Here is a 13,994-nt window from a genome sequence, read left to right as displayed (position 1 = left end):
GGTCATGAGATAGTATTAGAGGACATGACATGATTATCAAAACAGGAAATGGAAGAAAAAAAAAAGCATTTTGTCATGCACAATAAGGATTTCTAATATTTCTTTTTTTTCTATTTGTCAAACAATGGTGCAAAAATGAAGCCATACTTCTTCATGACTTTTCAACATATGTGTCCACTGTGTGTCTAGAGACCGTTATGTGAGAGAAAAGCCCGTCCTGTCCTGCTTTCTATGAGAAAAAATGCGAGAGATGCAAATAAAGAGACACAAAACAATTACAAAAATAAGTGAAACAAAACAGAGAAATATCTCTAAAGAGACAAGAAAATGACACACATTTACTAGAAATAGACACAGAACCACATCAAGGTTCATAATGACAATTAAGAGACGTTTAATAATAAATAAGTGAAGACACATAAAGAAGTGGGGGGGCCCTGTGCATAACTGTGCTTAAGGGCCCACTGTCTCAAAGGTGTCAAGTGTCAATGGCGTGGGACTGACAGTCATTTAAAAGTTAACAGCCCTAAAAATGGTTATATTTCCACGGACAGATCCAGCCACCAAAAACGGGGACTGTCTTTGGAAAACGGCGACATCTGGACACCCTACACTTGTACATTTACTCAGTGGGGCCATGAATGCAGAGAATCCAGGAAAGAAAAAAGAGCTAAAAATGGGGCGTTTAAGACAGAGGGTTAATATAGATGCAGGTAAACAGTATGTTTGCATGTCATTCACCAGAAGACTCTGTGTTAAGGGAGTTACACGCAAACAAAAGAGTCGACCACACTGTACTTCTGAACAACAATGCTTTGAGATAAATGCTAATATTAGCATGCTGACACTGACAGTCAAGACATGCTAATATTTAGCAGGTAATGTTAACCATAGCATGTTAGCATGCTAACATTTGCTAATTAGCACCAAACAAAGTACAATTGAGGCTGACTGGAATTATAAAAATTGTACAAAGATGAAATCATAAAAAAAGCATTAGACAAGGTGTTGATCTGGTGGTGGCGCTACATGAAAAATAAAATGCCAAATAAATAGAATACCCCAGGAATTATGTTTTTCTGTAGGCCAACCCGGAAGCTAACATCATCCTGATTTCCTTAACAAAAAGCCTACAGGATTTTTCCATAGGATTTTGAATTATTGCAGAAAATGAGCTCTTTGGTAAACAAACAATTCTGATACTTACACATTTTGTTCAGCAGGATAATCTTCACAAATGAGCACAACTCCGGTGATTTTTGAAGCCTTAATGTAATTGCCGTAAGTAAAAAGCTAATGCCAGACTATGAATGAACTACACCACGGTTGCGTCGCTACCACTACCAGGCTGTTTGGCGCGGTTCAGTGTGATGACGTTCGGTAGTCTCATTTAGCATCTTGCTAGCAACTGTCATTTTTGGCACATATAAAAGTGGGGTATTTACACAATTTTTTTTATATATTATATTTTTGGGGGTTTTGCTAAACAGGAAAGAGAACAAGCAGCTAAGAGCTTCAGGTTGGAAATAAACATGAGCTGCTGCAGAGGACTCAGCCTGTACGGGGTGCACACTCGACCTGTTGAACTAGAAGTCACACAATTTACTGACAAATTTTATGTTGTGAACAAAATGTGGAAGTCTCTTAAGGTAGTGTTAACCACAGATCTTATTTCAGGCTTCTAACCAAAAACCCATTGACTTTGAGACGAGGGAACCAGAGGTGAAAACTCATTTTCAGGTTTTAGGACTCACTGGTCTTACTGTGGTTTTCTATTGTTTTATCTGGTTGGGAACCAAGGCTCCATGTTAGTAATAATATGGATTTGTTTGTTATTATTGCATTGCATATTATTGCAAGACTATTCTGAATATACAAATTTTTCGCTACACTAGCGCTGTATGTCTAGGAGCAGTTATGTTAGTTGGCTGTCCACCACTTTGGTCCTGATTGAAATATCCCAACAGATATTCGATGGATTTACAGACATTCATTTCTCCCTAAAGATGATGAGCAATATTTGTTGGTTTTTCCTTAACAACAAAATTCTCAAACAAATGGTACAAGGCAGACTGATATCAGAAATATACATTTATTTACAAATACGTTTGCATTTGCATATACATTTAAATTCCAAAATAAAAGCTATAAGATATTATAGTAAACAGATTTAGGAAAAATTATTGTTACGCTGCATAATTTAGCACAAGGAAAAGTTCACTTGTCAGAATCAAGGCTTACAAGCTGCTGTCTTTCATCTGTATCGTATAAATATACATAAATAAGATCTGGATGTACTTCATTCCGACAGGTGGAGTTATTTTCACTTCGCCAAGCAGCCGTCACAATCATTATTACACTCATCATCATTATTATGGTTTTCACTCTCTCCACCATTATTACCAGCAACAAAAATAATTTTTGGTTCTTTTTGAAGCTACTTTTTTGTGTTACAGTCATTATGTTAAAGTTCGAATTCTTTCTGTATGACAGCTTTAACATTCATTATTAAGTGGACTGTGTGCATGTTAAGACAAAGTGATATGATGGACTGATATATGTGCTGCAGACACAGGACACATATCAGTGCAGTTAAAGCTCAATCCTGCCAGCCCTGACAGTGTTTTGGAGACACAGCCCTCTTAAAGTTTACCTGAGGACCTTTTTATTGCTGCACTGAATATTAAGAAAAAAAAATTAAGCAAATGGAAGCATTTTACAGCATTATTATTTACTATTCTTCTTCAAAAAAGTTAGAATAGTCTGAAACAGATTTTGCACGTTATTTTATACATATTATGTAAGGGGGGGGGGTCTTTCTTCGAACTAGAAAAGTGGATAAAAAATTATTTCCTGTAATATATTCTCACTGTGCTCAACTTATTAATGTAAATGATTCTAATGGTTTGTTCTGCTATAGTTAACAGCGTTGTTGTTGAGTGTTTAGAAGAGACATTATGAGGATCCGCCAGTCACTATTAAGACCTCCTGCCGTCCAGTCAGATGGTTCATCCATCGTCATCCTGCTGGGATCTGCAGGGACACTAAAAACAGTGGTTTAAATGGATGAAGTGACAATGGGTCTTTTCAGATTTATTTTTCAAAGACCCAATTTTTTTTAATTCTGTGTTGAAATCAATCAATTCTGAATATAATTTTTCCCAGAGACAATAAAGCGACTTTTGTCACTTAGTCAACCCTTTAAACCCGAGATCCCCACAGCAGAAGATCTGACGGACTGGCCTCATGCCTTCAGCTCTGTCCCTTTGACACCAAGACAACACATCCATCCGTGGTTTTCTTAACCAATATGAAAACATCTGCTCACACAGCCCAAGCTGGTGTGATTACAGACTCTCTTCTTCTGTACAAAGCTTCTTACAAAATATTTTTTCTACATCTTTGTTGTATCATTAATTATGAAAACAAAAGAAAAATGAAAAGGGAATGTTACAAAACACTTGCAAAAATATATCTCCAGAGTGGTTTCAAACATTTAGGACTCTGCTTTACATGAACAGCACATTGCATTAGTGCCCTACAGCATCATTTCACCTGTGCAGCTTTGCTGATAATTAATAAATTAAATCTAAACTGCCAGACGAATCTCTCAGCACCGTCAAATATCTGAAACCAAATGTTTTCTGTTCATAGCTGTTTCCTAAAACTACAGTGAGACTAAACACCTTGGAGGGATTTTCTGTGCGCTGTTGCAAACCTGCAGTATAAGTGAGTGTAGCAGCATTGCTGGGAAGCTTAGTGACTGAGAGCAAAAAGAGATGTAGGGACGAGGAAGGTTAAAGCTGCAGATAGCATGCAGGAAGGATAGACATGTTTGTTTCCTGAGTTGGTTCACCAGATAAAGGCCTCTCTCATGTTCAGTCTTTACACACACTCTCTCACACACTCTCTGCCACTCTTTCACACTCCTCCCTTCTCCGTCTTCCACATTCACCGACCATCTATCACTTCCTTTTCCCTCTACCGTCCTCCGAGGGAAGTTTGGACAGTGTGTGTGGACACCTGGTTATAGTTGCATTGTAAAGTCGGGGTGCAAGATAGGTGAAACTAAGTGAAAAGAGGACTTCGTGTGACTTCTTGTAATTTTAACACCATTTATATTCTGGTGAAAAGTTTAAAAAATGCTAGCCGCAGCACTTTTTTGCATCATGTCCTGACTCCTGCACCCCTTGCCTAAACTGAACAGATTTTATAAGTAGGTGAGAACACATCTGACAAGGACCTGTCAAGTGCAACATGTGTGAAAGGGCAACTTAACATGTCGGGACCTGATTCACTGCACATGGTCTGGAGTTCATGGGAGAAAACAGCTTAACTAAGGACGGGAAATTTAGCTTTTAACTTATACACTACATGTGAATTGTTCAAATAGAACTATTTTTGATCAAACTCTTAAAAAAAGCAACGTGGCATGATCAAAAAGTGGGTTTGAAAAATCATGTTTGCTCTCCTAAGTCTCATTACTAGAGCGCCTTTGTGTGTGTGTGTGTGTGTGTGTGTGTGTGTGTGTGTGTGTGTGTGTGCACATTTTCACAAACAATGTGTGTCTGTTCCTTTGTGTGAAACGCTGTTGGCAAACTTTTAGGAATCAGGAAAAGAGTGTCGTTTTCAGTATTTTTGAGTTTCTTCATTGTGATTTTGAATGTGCTCTATAGTATTCTACAGATTTAGAGGAATCATGTAATTTCCTTAAGTGTGTGTGTATGTGTGTATGTGTGTGTGTGTGTGTGTGTGTCCCTCTCTTTCTCTATTGCCCAACTTCTATCTGTACTTAATGATGCTGTGAATGGCGGTCAGGCGATGACTGGCTGGTAAGGTCAGTGTGGTGAAGAGCACAGCAGTAATAGATGTTGCTTTGGTTATAAAAATGGCACAGAAAGGCCTTGCAGCTGCGCAGGACTGATCACAGCGTGGAAACAATGCGGACTGCGCGCCCAGAGGACTGAGCTCAAAGAATGTGTTGCTGGCTAGAATCAAAAAGCAGGATGATATGTGGTGCAGTATGGGTGTATGGATTAGTTGCAGAGGCCCAGGAGTCCTCAGAAGTAGAAGCTCCTCTTTGGTTGTGAAAGCTGTTGCTGCACAGATTGAACTAAGGGTGTCAGGGTGGTTAAAGCATGTGGGCTGGTAGCTAAGAAGGGTGCTTGATAAGTCCTGTGGCCCCTCGGGAGAGCCGTTTCTTTGTTAGAACTTCTCATCGGGGATGACTGTGTTGAAGGGGTGGTCCCAGAACGTGGAGGTGATTCCAAAACCTGCAAAGAGCGATAAATATTACATCTGATAGATCACAAAGAAACTACAGCATCAACTACAACGGTTGCACACCTCCGAGCATCAGTAAAGTGTCTGTGACAACAATAGATGCTTCACACACAGAAGACCTATATAATCATCACAGTTTCAAAGTGGACATCCAAGATTAGTGTCGCCAATTTAGTATCTGACCAAATGTTTCCCCTTCAGCTCCTGAGTTATGACGTTTAATTATGGCACAGTGAAGTTAGTCTTTGAACTTTTTGATGTTAAATGTCACAATTTTATTATTTTATCTCCTCATAAATCCAATATTTGTGTGAAGATTTGTCATAATTAGTGGGAATTCATGGCAAAAAACATGTTTTTTGGGGTCACACTGACCTTGACCTTTAACCACTGAATTCAAATCAAATCATCCAAGTGGATGTTTGTGCCAAATTTGAGAAAACTCCCCCAAGGCCTTCTTGAGATATTGCATTCATGGGAATAAGACAGACGCAAGGTAACTGTGACCTTGACCTTTGGTGAACAAATTCTAATCAGTTCGTTGTTGAGTCCAAGCGAACGTTTGTGCCAAATTTTAAGAAATTCTCATGATATCATGTTTACAATAATAAGACAAAGTCACATATGACCTCTGACCACCAAAATTTCATCAGTTCAACATTGAGTCCAAGTGGATGTTTATACCAAATTTGAAGAAATTCCCTTTTTTGAGATACTGCATTCACGAGCATGGAACGAAAAGACCCGAAAACATAATGACAATAAAAATTAAACCTAAGAATCCCTTCTTGATCTACGTCGTATATGTTGATCAGATTTCAGGTTTCCAGTGCTCACCTGCTCTCTGGTGCTCAAAGTGGTGTTTGACGTGGTACGCCTTCAGGCTGTACATATATGAGCCTCTCTTGGGCGAACCATAGTGCAGGTAGTAGTGGATCATGTCGTACACGACGTAGCCACACAGTCCTCCAACAAACACGGACGTCCCAAGGATCTCTGGGAGCGTGCTGCAGAGGATTAGATAGAAACTTCCCACCACTAATGAGGCCAGGCCCGGAGGGAAGACCAGCCGAGAGCCGTCAAACGGAGACTGTGGAGACAGACGTTACACACTGATAATGTAGAAGCAACAGATAGAAACTGGCAAAACAATGAGATAACTGCCTTCACACCGCTAGGACACCTGCCTTCTTCAGCTGACGGTACTGTCTTTCAGAGGCTGCAGCGAGTTTTAAAGCAAGTGAAAAAAATATTCTTCTTTCACTTACAAGGAGTTTGCTTCGATTTTTGGTGCAAACATTAAACATACAATAAATATATTAATAGGGATACAAAACTAAATAATAATATAAATAAATAAATAAAATAATAATACTAATAATAAGGTAAAGTACAAGACCTTAAATAAAGAAAAGAAAAATGTATAATAGAAATATGGCAGAGATACTTTGACAGTAACATAACATAACAAAAATGTACAATACATCTGATTTAGATGAAGAAAGCTGTGCAGTTTTGTGCAGGATATGAAAAATATTTAGCAAAAGTTCACAGTAGAGCAAATAAAGTTCTCACAAATGTATACCACTTCTATGTGGTATATACTGTTGACCTGCTGTCTCCCTTTAAAGATCCCCTCACCTCCGTAAAAAAGACAAAAATGTGTCCATCGTAAAGGGGTAGAGTAGAACAGGTAAAACAAAAAGTATTAACAGTTGATAGAACTGTATCTGTAAAAATATAAAAAGTAATATATATAAATAGATATAATGTGGAAAAGGGAGAAAGTTGTTTGTTACCAGCAATTTAAAATTATTCATAAATCGCTCCATAAAGTATGCATGCTAGGCAAATATGAGTTTATGATTAAACCAGTTTTATGATGGTGAGATAAGCTTCGGTGGTGATGTGTTTGTACCTTGTGGTGCTGTCCGTGCAGGAGGAAGTGTAGCGTGATGAGGTAGTAGTTATGGGCTGGCGGCTTCATGTGAAAGACGAAACGATGGATGCAATACTCGATGAACGACCACAAGAACCAGCCCATCAAAAAGAGCACGGGGAAAATGTACTTGTGGATCGGGATAGAGAAGTCTGGAAAACGCACACAGAGATACTGACATATACTGTATAATCATGTTAAGTGGACATTAAAATGATGAAAACAAACATGTTGTGTGTGTGAGCACAAGCGAGAATGAGGATATTTAAATGAAAATGAAAGTGAGAAAGAGTCTCTGGTGCTCATGTGTTCATAATGTCAACAGTGTATTTGGCTCTGTGTGTGTGTGTGTGTGTGTGTGTGTGTGTGTGTGTGTGTTACCTGAAGTGAGATGTAGCCTGGTGGTGCCCTTTGCCAGGGTGGTGTAGCAGTGCCAACTGTAATAAAACACAATAGGAAGCCACACCACTGGTACCCAGTACCTGTAACAAGAAAGCAGACAGAAACATGGTCACATTCCCTGACGAAGAACAAAAATCATCATATCCTGACGACAAAAAAAACAAAAAAAAACAGAGATAGCGTTTGACCCCAAGTCTTTAGGTGATCATGCAATAGTGATCATCCCTGACTACAGCAAAGGTGGACTCCTACAGGTACCTGGACATCCACATACACAACAATCTGGTGTGGAGGGCCCATGTAGAAGCCTGTTCCGAAATACGTGGTGGAAAGCCTCCTCCTCTGGGATCTCTGCATGGTTTGGTGACTTGATAGTCAAGTCAAAGGCCCAAATTAACAGATTAATACACATCCCAGTCTTTAAGACAGTTTTCAAACTACAATCAGGCACAGGCACAAAAAATCATCCCATGTTCTTCACCGTAAATATTAGCTCCTCTTAAAAACTCCTCTGTCCCCTGATTGAGCTTTTAATATGATTTTTTTACCCAGCAGAATAACTGTATTTATTATCTGGGACAGCAGTCATCCTCTATAATGTTCAAAGGTATAAATTCAAAAGATTGTTAAGCGGCGCCAGCCAACCTTGGATATCTACGGAAGCCGTAAGTGGCCACACATTCATACATTTTAAGATAAAGGGATGATTTTGTCAAGATCTCAAGATTGCGAAACTCTGTTTTCCCGAGATAAAGATGGTATTAATTTAAGATCTCGAGATAGCAAATTAAATGTGACGGGTCAGAGATTTCCATCACATGTGACATGTCATGCCACGCTGACTAATGGATGCCCCGGACACTAATGCAAATAAGCCGGTTGTTTTTGTGCTTTTAATGCTTCCTATTCAAAAATATTTTAAAAATATTTTAGAATGATGCATATCAGCCTGCACTTCTTTCTCAGTTTGTCAAAACTGGACACAAATAGTCCCCACATCCCCACCCGTGTGATGCTGTGGTCGATATTCTCCCGCTCCTGTGACATTGCCACACTGTTTGATGTTTCAAATAAATCCTTTCAAGGAACAGCCTATTTACTGTTCTGTTTCGAGATTATCTCGAGATCTGAAATTAATTATGTCATTATCTCGGGAAAATACAATCTCCAGATCTTCAGAAAATTTCTCGTTATCTTAGGAAAATGGAAGGGGAAAAAAAGTATGAATATATGGCCACTTAGGGCTTTCATAGATATCAGTCCACAACCCTGCACCATATGAGCAGCAGAAAAACAAATGCAACTGGTTTTCGTCTTCCTCAGAATCTATATAATGATGACTTTTCAATGTGAGTTGCAGAACAAGTAGAAATATAAAAGATATATAAAAACAATTAGAGTAAAATTATAAAAGCACATTAAAAGCATAAAACACATTTTTAGAAAGTAAAACCATAAAATGTGATAAAATAAATTAGACGACTTATGTATGAAAGGTGCTATACAAATAAAGCTCATTATTATTATTATTATTATTATTATTATTATTATTATTATTATTATTATTATTACTTCTCAATGTGAAATGGCTAAAATCAAATCCCCTACTTTTGCATACAGTGTAGGATATAGATATAGACACACACACACACACACACACAAACACACACACACACACACACATATATATAAAGCCTCTTACCAGGAAGTCTTGGTGCTCGCCTCCAGAAAGGGGTTTCCAAACAATCTGATTGGTCTGTCGACCGGCTGGTGAACCCACGCATCGTATTTCTCTCCGAGGTGGCCTACCTGCCACGCCAGGGGCTTCCGCCAGTCCACCAAATCCTGTAACCAATCAGAAGTCAGTAAACCATATTCCTCACAGGTAAATGTGACTGCGTGGGAGAAAGCACACAAAGCAGTGTGTTATAACAGAAACTGTGCTGCCTCCGGGTGGCAGCAAAGAATTTAAAAATACTCGACTTGTCGAACCAGGAAGTGACTGCTTTGTTTGTGTTTGTGCCAGTCATAACTGAGGAGTCCAAAGACCAGAGACCTTAAGCTCTTTACAAGCTCCAGATGCTGACGGCCACACGTCAGACACGCTGCTCTGCTGTGGGTGCACAGTCAAGATGTTACGGTCAAGTTTCACTCTGAGCTGTGGCCAGTTCTGTAACACCTGAGGGGACGTTTTCAGCTGGGAAAGCTGCTCTTTGAGTCAGAACTTGTTCATGAGGAGGATAAATTCTAGTTAGAGGTCACATAAACACATCACAACAATCAGGGTTCAACACATTTTTACCAACACATTTCCATGACTTTGAGGCAAACTTTAATGACCACAAATTCTCTGAAACGACCATCGATACTTCTTATCGGTTCTTTTTTATTACTGTATAATGGCTTTTTACAATATAGATCATTTTAAAAATATTGAATTCAGAATTGGATTAAAACTGAACATTTAAATACAACGAAGGGACTGTTCGTTATTTATGAGGACGAGGTACAAACGGGAGGAGGCATGTCAAATAATTTTTTAAGCACTTGGGAGGGACTGATATTTTTTATTGTGGCTTGGGGGAGTGGCATAAAACTCTCAATGGCTGTATTTTGTATTTTTTTTTTACCACTGATTTTCAAAGAAAACTTGGCTTCCAAACCTCAGAAGGCATGTTTTTTTTCAACAAATAAAGGCCATGGTTTTTTTTCTTTTAAATTTTTTTGAAATTATTAAAGCAAATTGTGTAATGTGTCGATTTAAAAAAAAACAAAAAACAACAAAATTGCTTTTTTAAAAAAAATTTAAAGAACAAAAAATGCCTTTTTGAAAGGGTTTAGGTGATTTTTTATTATCATTATTTTGGCATTTTTTTTCTTTCTTTGAAAAAGAATTTGGTGATTTTTTTTATTACTTTAAACATTCTTGGCATTTTTTTCTTTAAAATTTTACATTTATCATAGCCAGGAACTTTGAAAATGAAAAAATATTTTTATTTTCAAGGATATAGTTAGTTATCCAAAAGTTTTCCAGGCCTGGAACTTTTTTTTTGCAAATTCCATGACCATGGCCATGACCGTACAAACCCTGAATAAATCAGACAGCTGACGCATGCATATCTTAACGTCAGTTGTATTACTTAAGAAGCATCATACTATCTGACCCAAGCAAATCTAAATGATGTTTTTTATTTATTATTTCGAAAATTATAATTGTCATGGTGTCTCACTTATGGTACATCAGTAACAGGCACGGAGTGGCACGGTTACCTGAGTCAATTATTGAGTCCCAGGCTGATGATTAAAAGTGATTTCAGGTCACCACTAGATAACCTGTTTATCACATTCAGTCATTTCGACACAAAGAAAGACGGTCTCTCCACAGCTGTAAATTCTGCCACACAACACACACACACACACACACACACACACACACACACATACACATACACATACACACACACACACATACACACACACACACAACCACTGTGCATGACATCTCCACTTCAAGCATCATGTATTCACACACACTGACAGTTTAGCATACGATGGCACTTTTGCTGACGCTGACTGTCAACTACAGATCATATCACTGCAGGATTTATCAGCATCAGAGCAATGTACCCAGCTCCTTTATTACCTCTGTTCACAAAGTATAATCATAAATGCAGCTTATTCTGCTTTTGTGCTGATAGTATGTAATGCTGTGCAGTACTTGTATAAGGCTAGGACAAAAAAAAGTTAAATCTGCAAAAAAAAAATAAATAAATAAATAAAATCTGAAATAAACTTGTACAAAATCCAAAAATAGTAACTTTGCATGCAAAACTACTTTGTCAAATTTTGCACTGCTGCTACATAAGAATGGAGCTCAGTGAATACCTCCATTTTAGCTTTGCATGTATTATAAATTATGCACATTTTCATTTTCTGCAATGAGAATTTGAGACTCTAAAACCTGCAGGTGCGGTGTGTTAAAAGGCTGCTACTCCATGGCCCAAACTAAAGTTTGTTTGCCTGCACAATGAAAGCCCATAAAGCAATAAAAAAAAGCAATAGAAGTACAGTAAGAAGTAAAAACTCTGGTACTCACGTTCACATTCGTCATACAGAAAATGCGTGTTTATCAGGTGCTAATCTGCACTCCCTCTTTTACAAGAAAGAGAACTTTCATTATTACAAGAAGTTTGGTCTATTTTAAAAAAGAAAAAGAAAAAAAAAAGAAGTGAAATTGCCTGTCACTTGATGTGGGACATTTGTCACAAGGATGGGGACTTACCAGAAACCGGAGCTGACAGTTTGAAACAGGGTGGAAATTTAATCCCACAATCATCAAGAAATTGATAAATGATGATATAAAACTCACTGCCAGGTCACATGACAAACACCACACTGATATGACATCATGTATACTGTCGGCCCCAGTTGCAGACAGTTCTGAGTGGAGGCGCAGTTAGAGATATTGCTGGGTAATGAGTTATTCTTTAGGTGTGTAAGCCTAACTATTTCATGTTTTATTTCAAAGCTTTTTGATAAGCAAGCTCAATTTTGTGCCTTTTCATGCACTACGGCAGTGATACTCAACTTAAAGCCTGTGGGCCAAATCTGGACCCCAATAGGGTGCCTGGGGGCCCCCCACTCAATCAATTTCTGAGTCATAATAAAAAAATAATGTTTTTGTACATTTAGTATACATAAGGTGCCAGAGTAAATAAAACAGCATCAAAATAGAGCTTGTTTATAAAAAAATTTAAAAATGCCAGTGGATGGTCCCCTGACAGAGGTCCTAGCTAAGCCCCTAATGACCTAAAATCCCAGAAATGTCCTAAAATCCTGAAAATGTCGTAAAATCATAGAACCATCTGAAGATCCAAGAAATGTCCTAAAATCCTGAAAATGTCCTAAATTTTAGAAATGTCCTAAAACCCTAGAAACTAGATCCTAACCCTAGAAATTTCTTCTCGAAATCAGTTCTTCTAAAGCAGATTGCAGTAAGTTGCACTGTGCAGCCAGTGGAAACTACTGTTTAAGATTGGCTAAGAGGAATTAATGAAATAGCCATTAAAATTTCAGTAAATTTGGCAACAATTACACTGCAAAGTCCCAACGGTAAAAAAGGCAATCTGTACATGATGCAAGGCTTTGGTATTGAGGGGTTGCACTAACGTTGCCAGTTTCACCACCATCATGGTTACCTTTATATTATCCGTTATATTATCCATCACATATTAAAGGTGATGGATAATATAATTGAAGAGATTTCCCTTAATTTCTAAATAATCATATGATCTGTCTTGTCATTATCTGACAAAACTGTTTAAACCTATTGATTCTACTTGTGTTTTTGAAGGGTTTAAACAGATACTTAGTTTTCTTTGTTGTTTATAGAGTATCTTTGTTGTGTGTCATTATATATTGTTTTGTTTTTTTATTTCATGTGTTGTTCTCTGTTGAGTAATAATTTCACATCCATACAGGGTTAGTAGTATAGATTTCTTTTCTATGTTAATTCATTTTCCTTCTTCTTTTTGGGCGGAGTGCTGTCACTTAGCATCTGTTAATGCAAAATTTCAGAAATGGGAATCAGTATTGAAAAGGAAGAAAATGGTATCAGAACATTTCAAAAACATGGTGGAAAATTGTTATGAAACACATACAACATATACATTAATCACTATCAACATCTGGCATGCTCCTGAGCTTCAACATAAATATCAATAACAATAACTCACAATCAATATTCATTGTGAATATGGGAAAAGGCCAGTGGTACTAACATCAAACAGGTGGAGAATGCTCATAAGAAAAAAAGATCACGCTGGTTTCTGTATCTAAAATTAATAAGTAGAAAAATCAAGAAACTGGGCCACGTGCATTTGTGAAACCATCCCTTGCATTCCTGACTGTAAGGTGGCTTAGACAGACACACACACACACACACACAGAATTGGCCGGATGTGTATATAAAAAGGACAGGGGACTATCTAAATAATGACAGATTCCTGCTTTTCCAGTTTGCCTCTGAGCTGTTTGTCTACACCAAGTGGACTGTGTCAACAATACAGCGTAATAAAACAAGGCTTAACTGAACAAGGCAACCACTTTAGTGAGAGCAGATCACATCCAAACAATTGGTGTGAATGATTGTCCCATAGTTTACACACACACACACACACACACAAATATACTATATAAGTTATTATACAACATTGTAGTGCAGAAGCTCTATTTTTGTCTTGTTTTCGAATCACCTGGCATAATGGTACATAACAGGTGTGATGACATTCCCCGCATTAAAGCCAGAATAAAACAAAGGCCTCATGTGTTTCACACCGGCGCTCTGTGAGAGTCAGAGGCACGGCATTTA

General features: G+C 37.9%; 1 protein-coding gene across 1 annotated transcript in view; it reads right to left on the bottom strand.

Moving 5' to 3' along the window:
- Positions 1-2,078: 2,078 nt before the first annotated feature.
- Positions 2,079-13,994, bottom strand: part of fa2h (fatty acid 2-hydroxylase) — a 53,796-nt gene continuing 41,880 nt past the window's right edge. The window contains exons 3-7 of the mRNA XM_088079773.1: positions 9,327-9,469; positions 7,604-7,704; positions 7,202-7,374; positions 6,121-6,373; positions 2,079-5,273 (exon numbers count right to left, since the gene is read on the bottom strand). Of these exons, the coding sequence (XP_087935899.1) occupies positions 5,206-5,273; positions 6,121-6,373; positions 7,202-7,374; positions 7,604-7,704; positions 9,327-9,469 (738 nt within the window). The 3' untranslated portion in view covers positions 2,079-5,205. The remainder of the gene's footprint in view (positions 5,274-6,120; positions 6,374-7,201; positions 7,375-7,603; positions 7,705-9,326; positions 9,470-13,994) is intronic.

This window comes from Plectropomus leopardus, chromosome 7 (genome assembly GCF_026936395.1).
Source record: "Plectropomus leopardus strain MGB_pleo_1.0 chromosome 7, ASM2693639v1, whole genome shotgun sequence".
NCBI classification, from domain to species: Eukaryota; Metazoa; Chordata; class Actinopteri; order Perciformes; family Serranidae; genus Plectropomus; species Plectropomus leopardus.
This window is presented reverse-complemented; position numbering and strand designations above follow the sequence as displayed.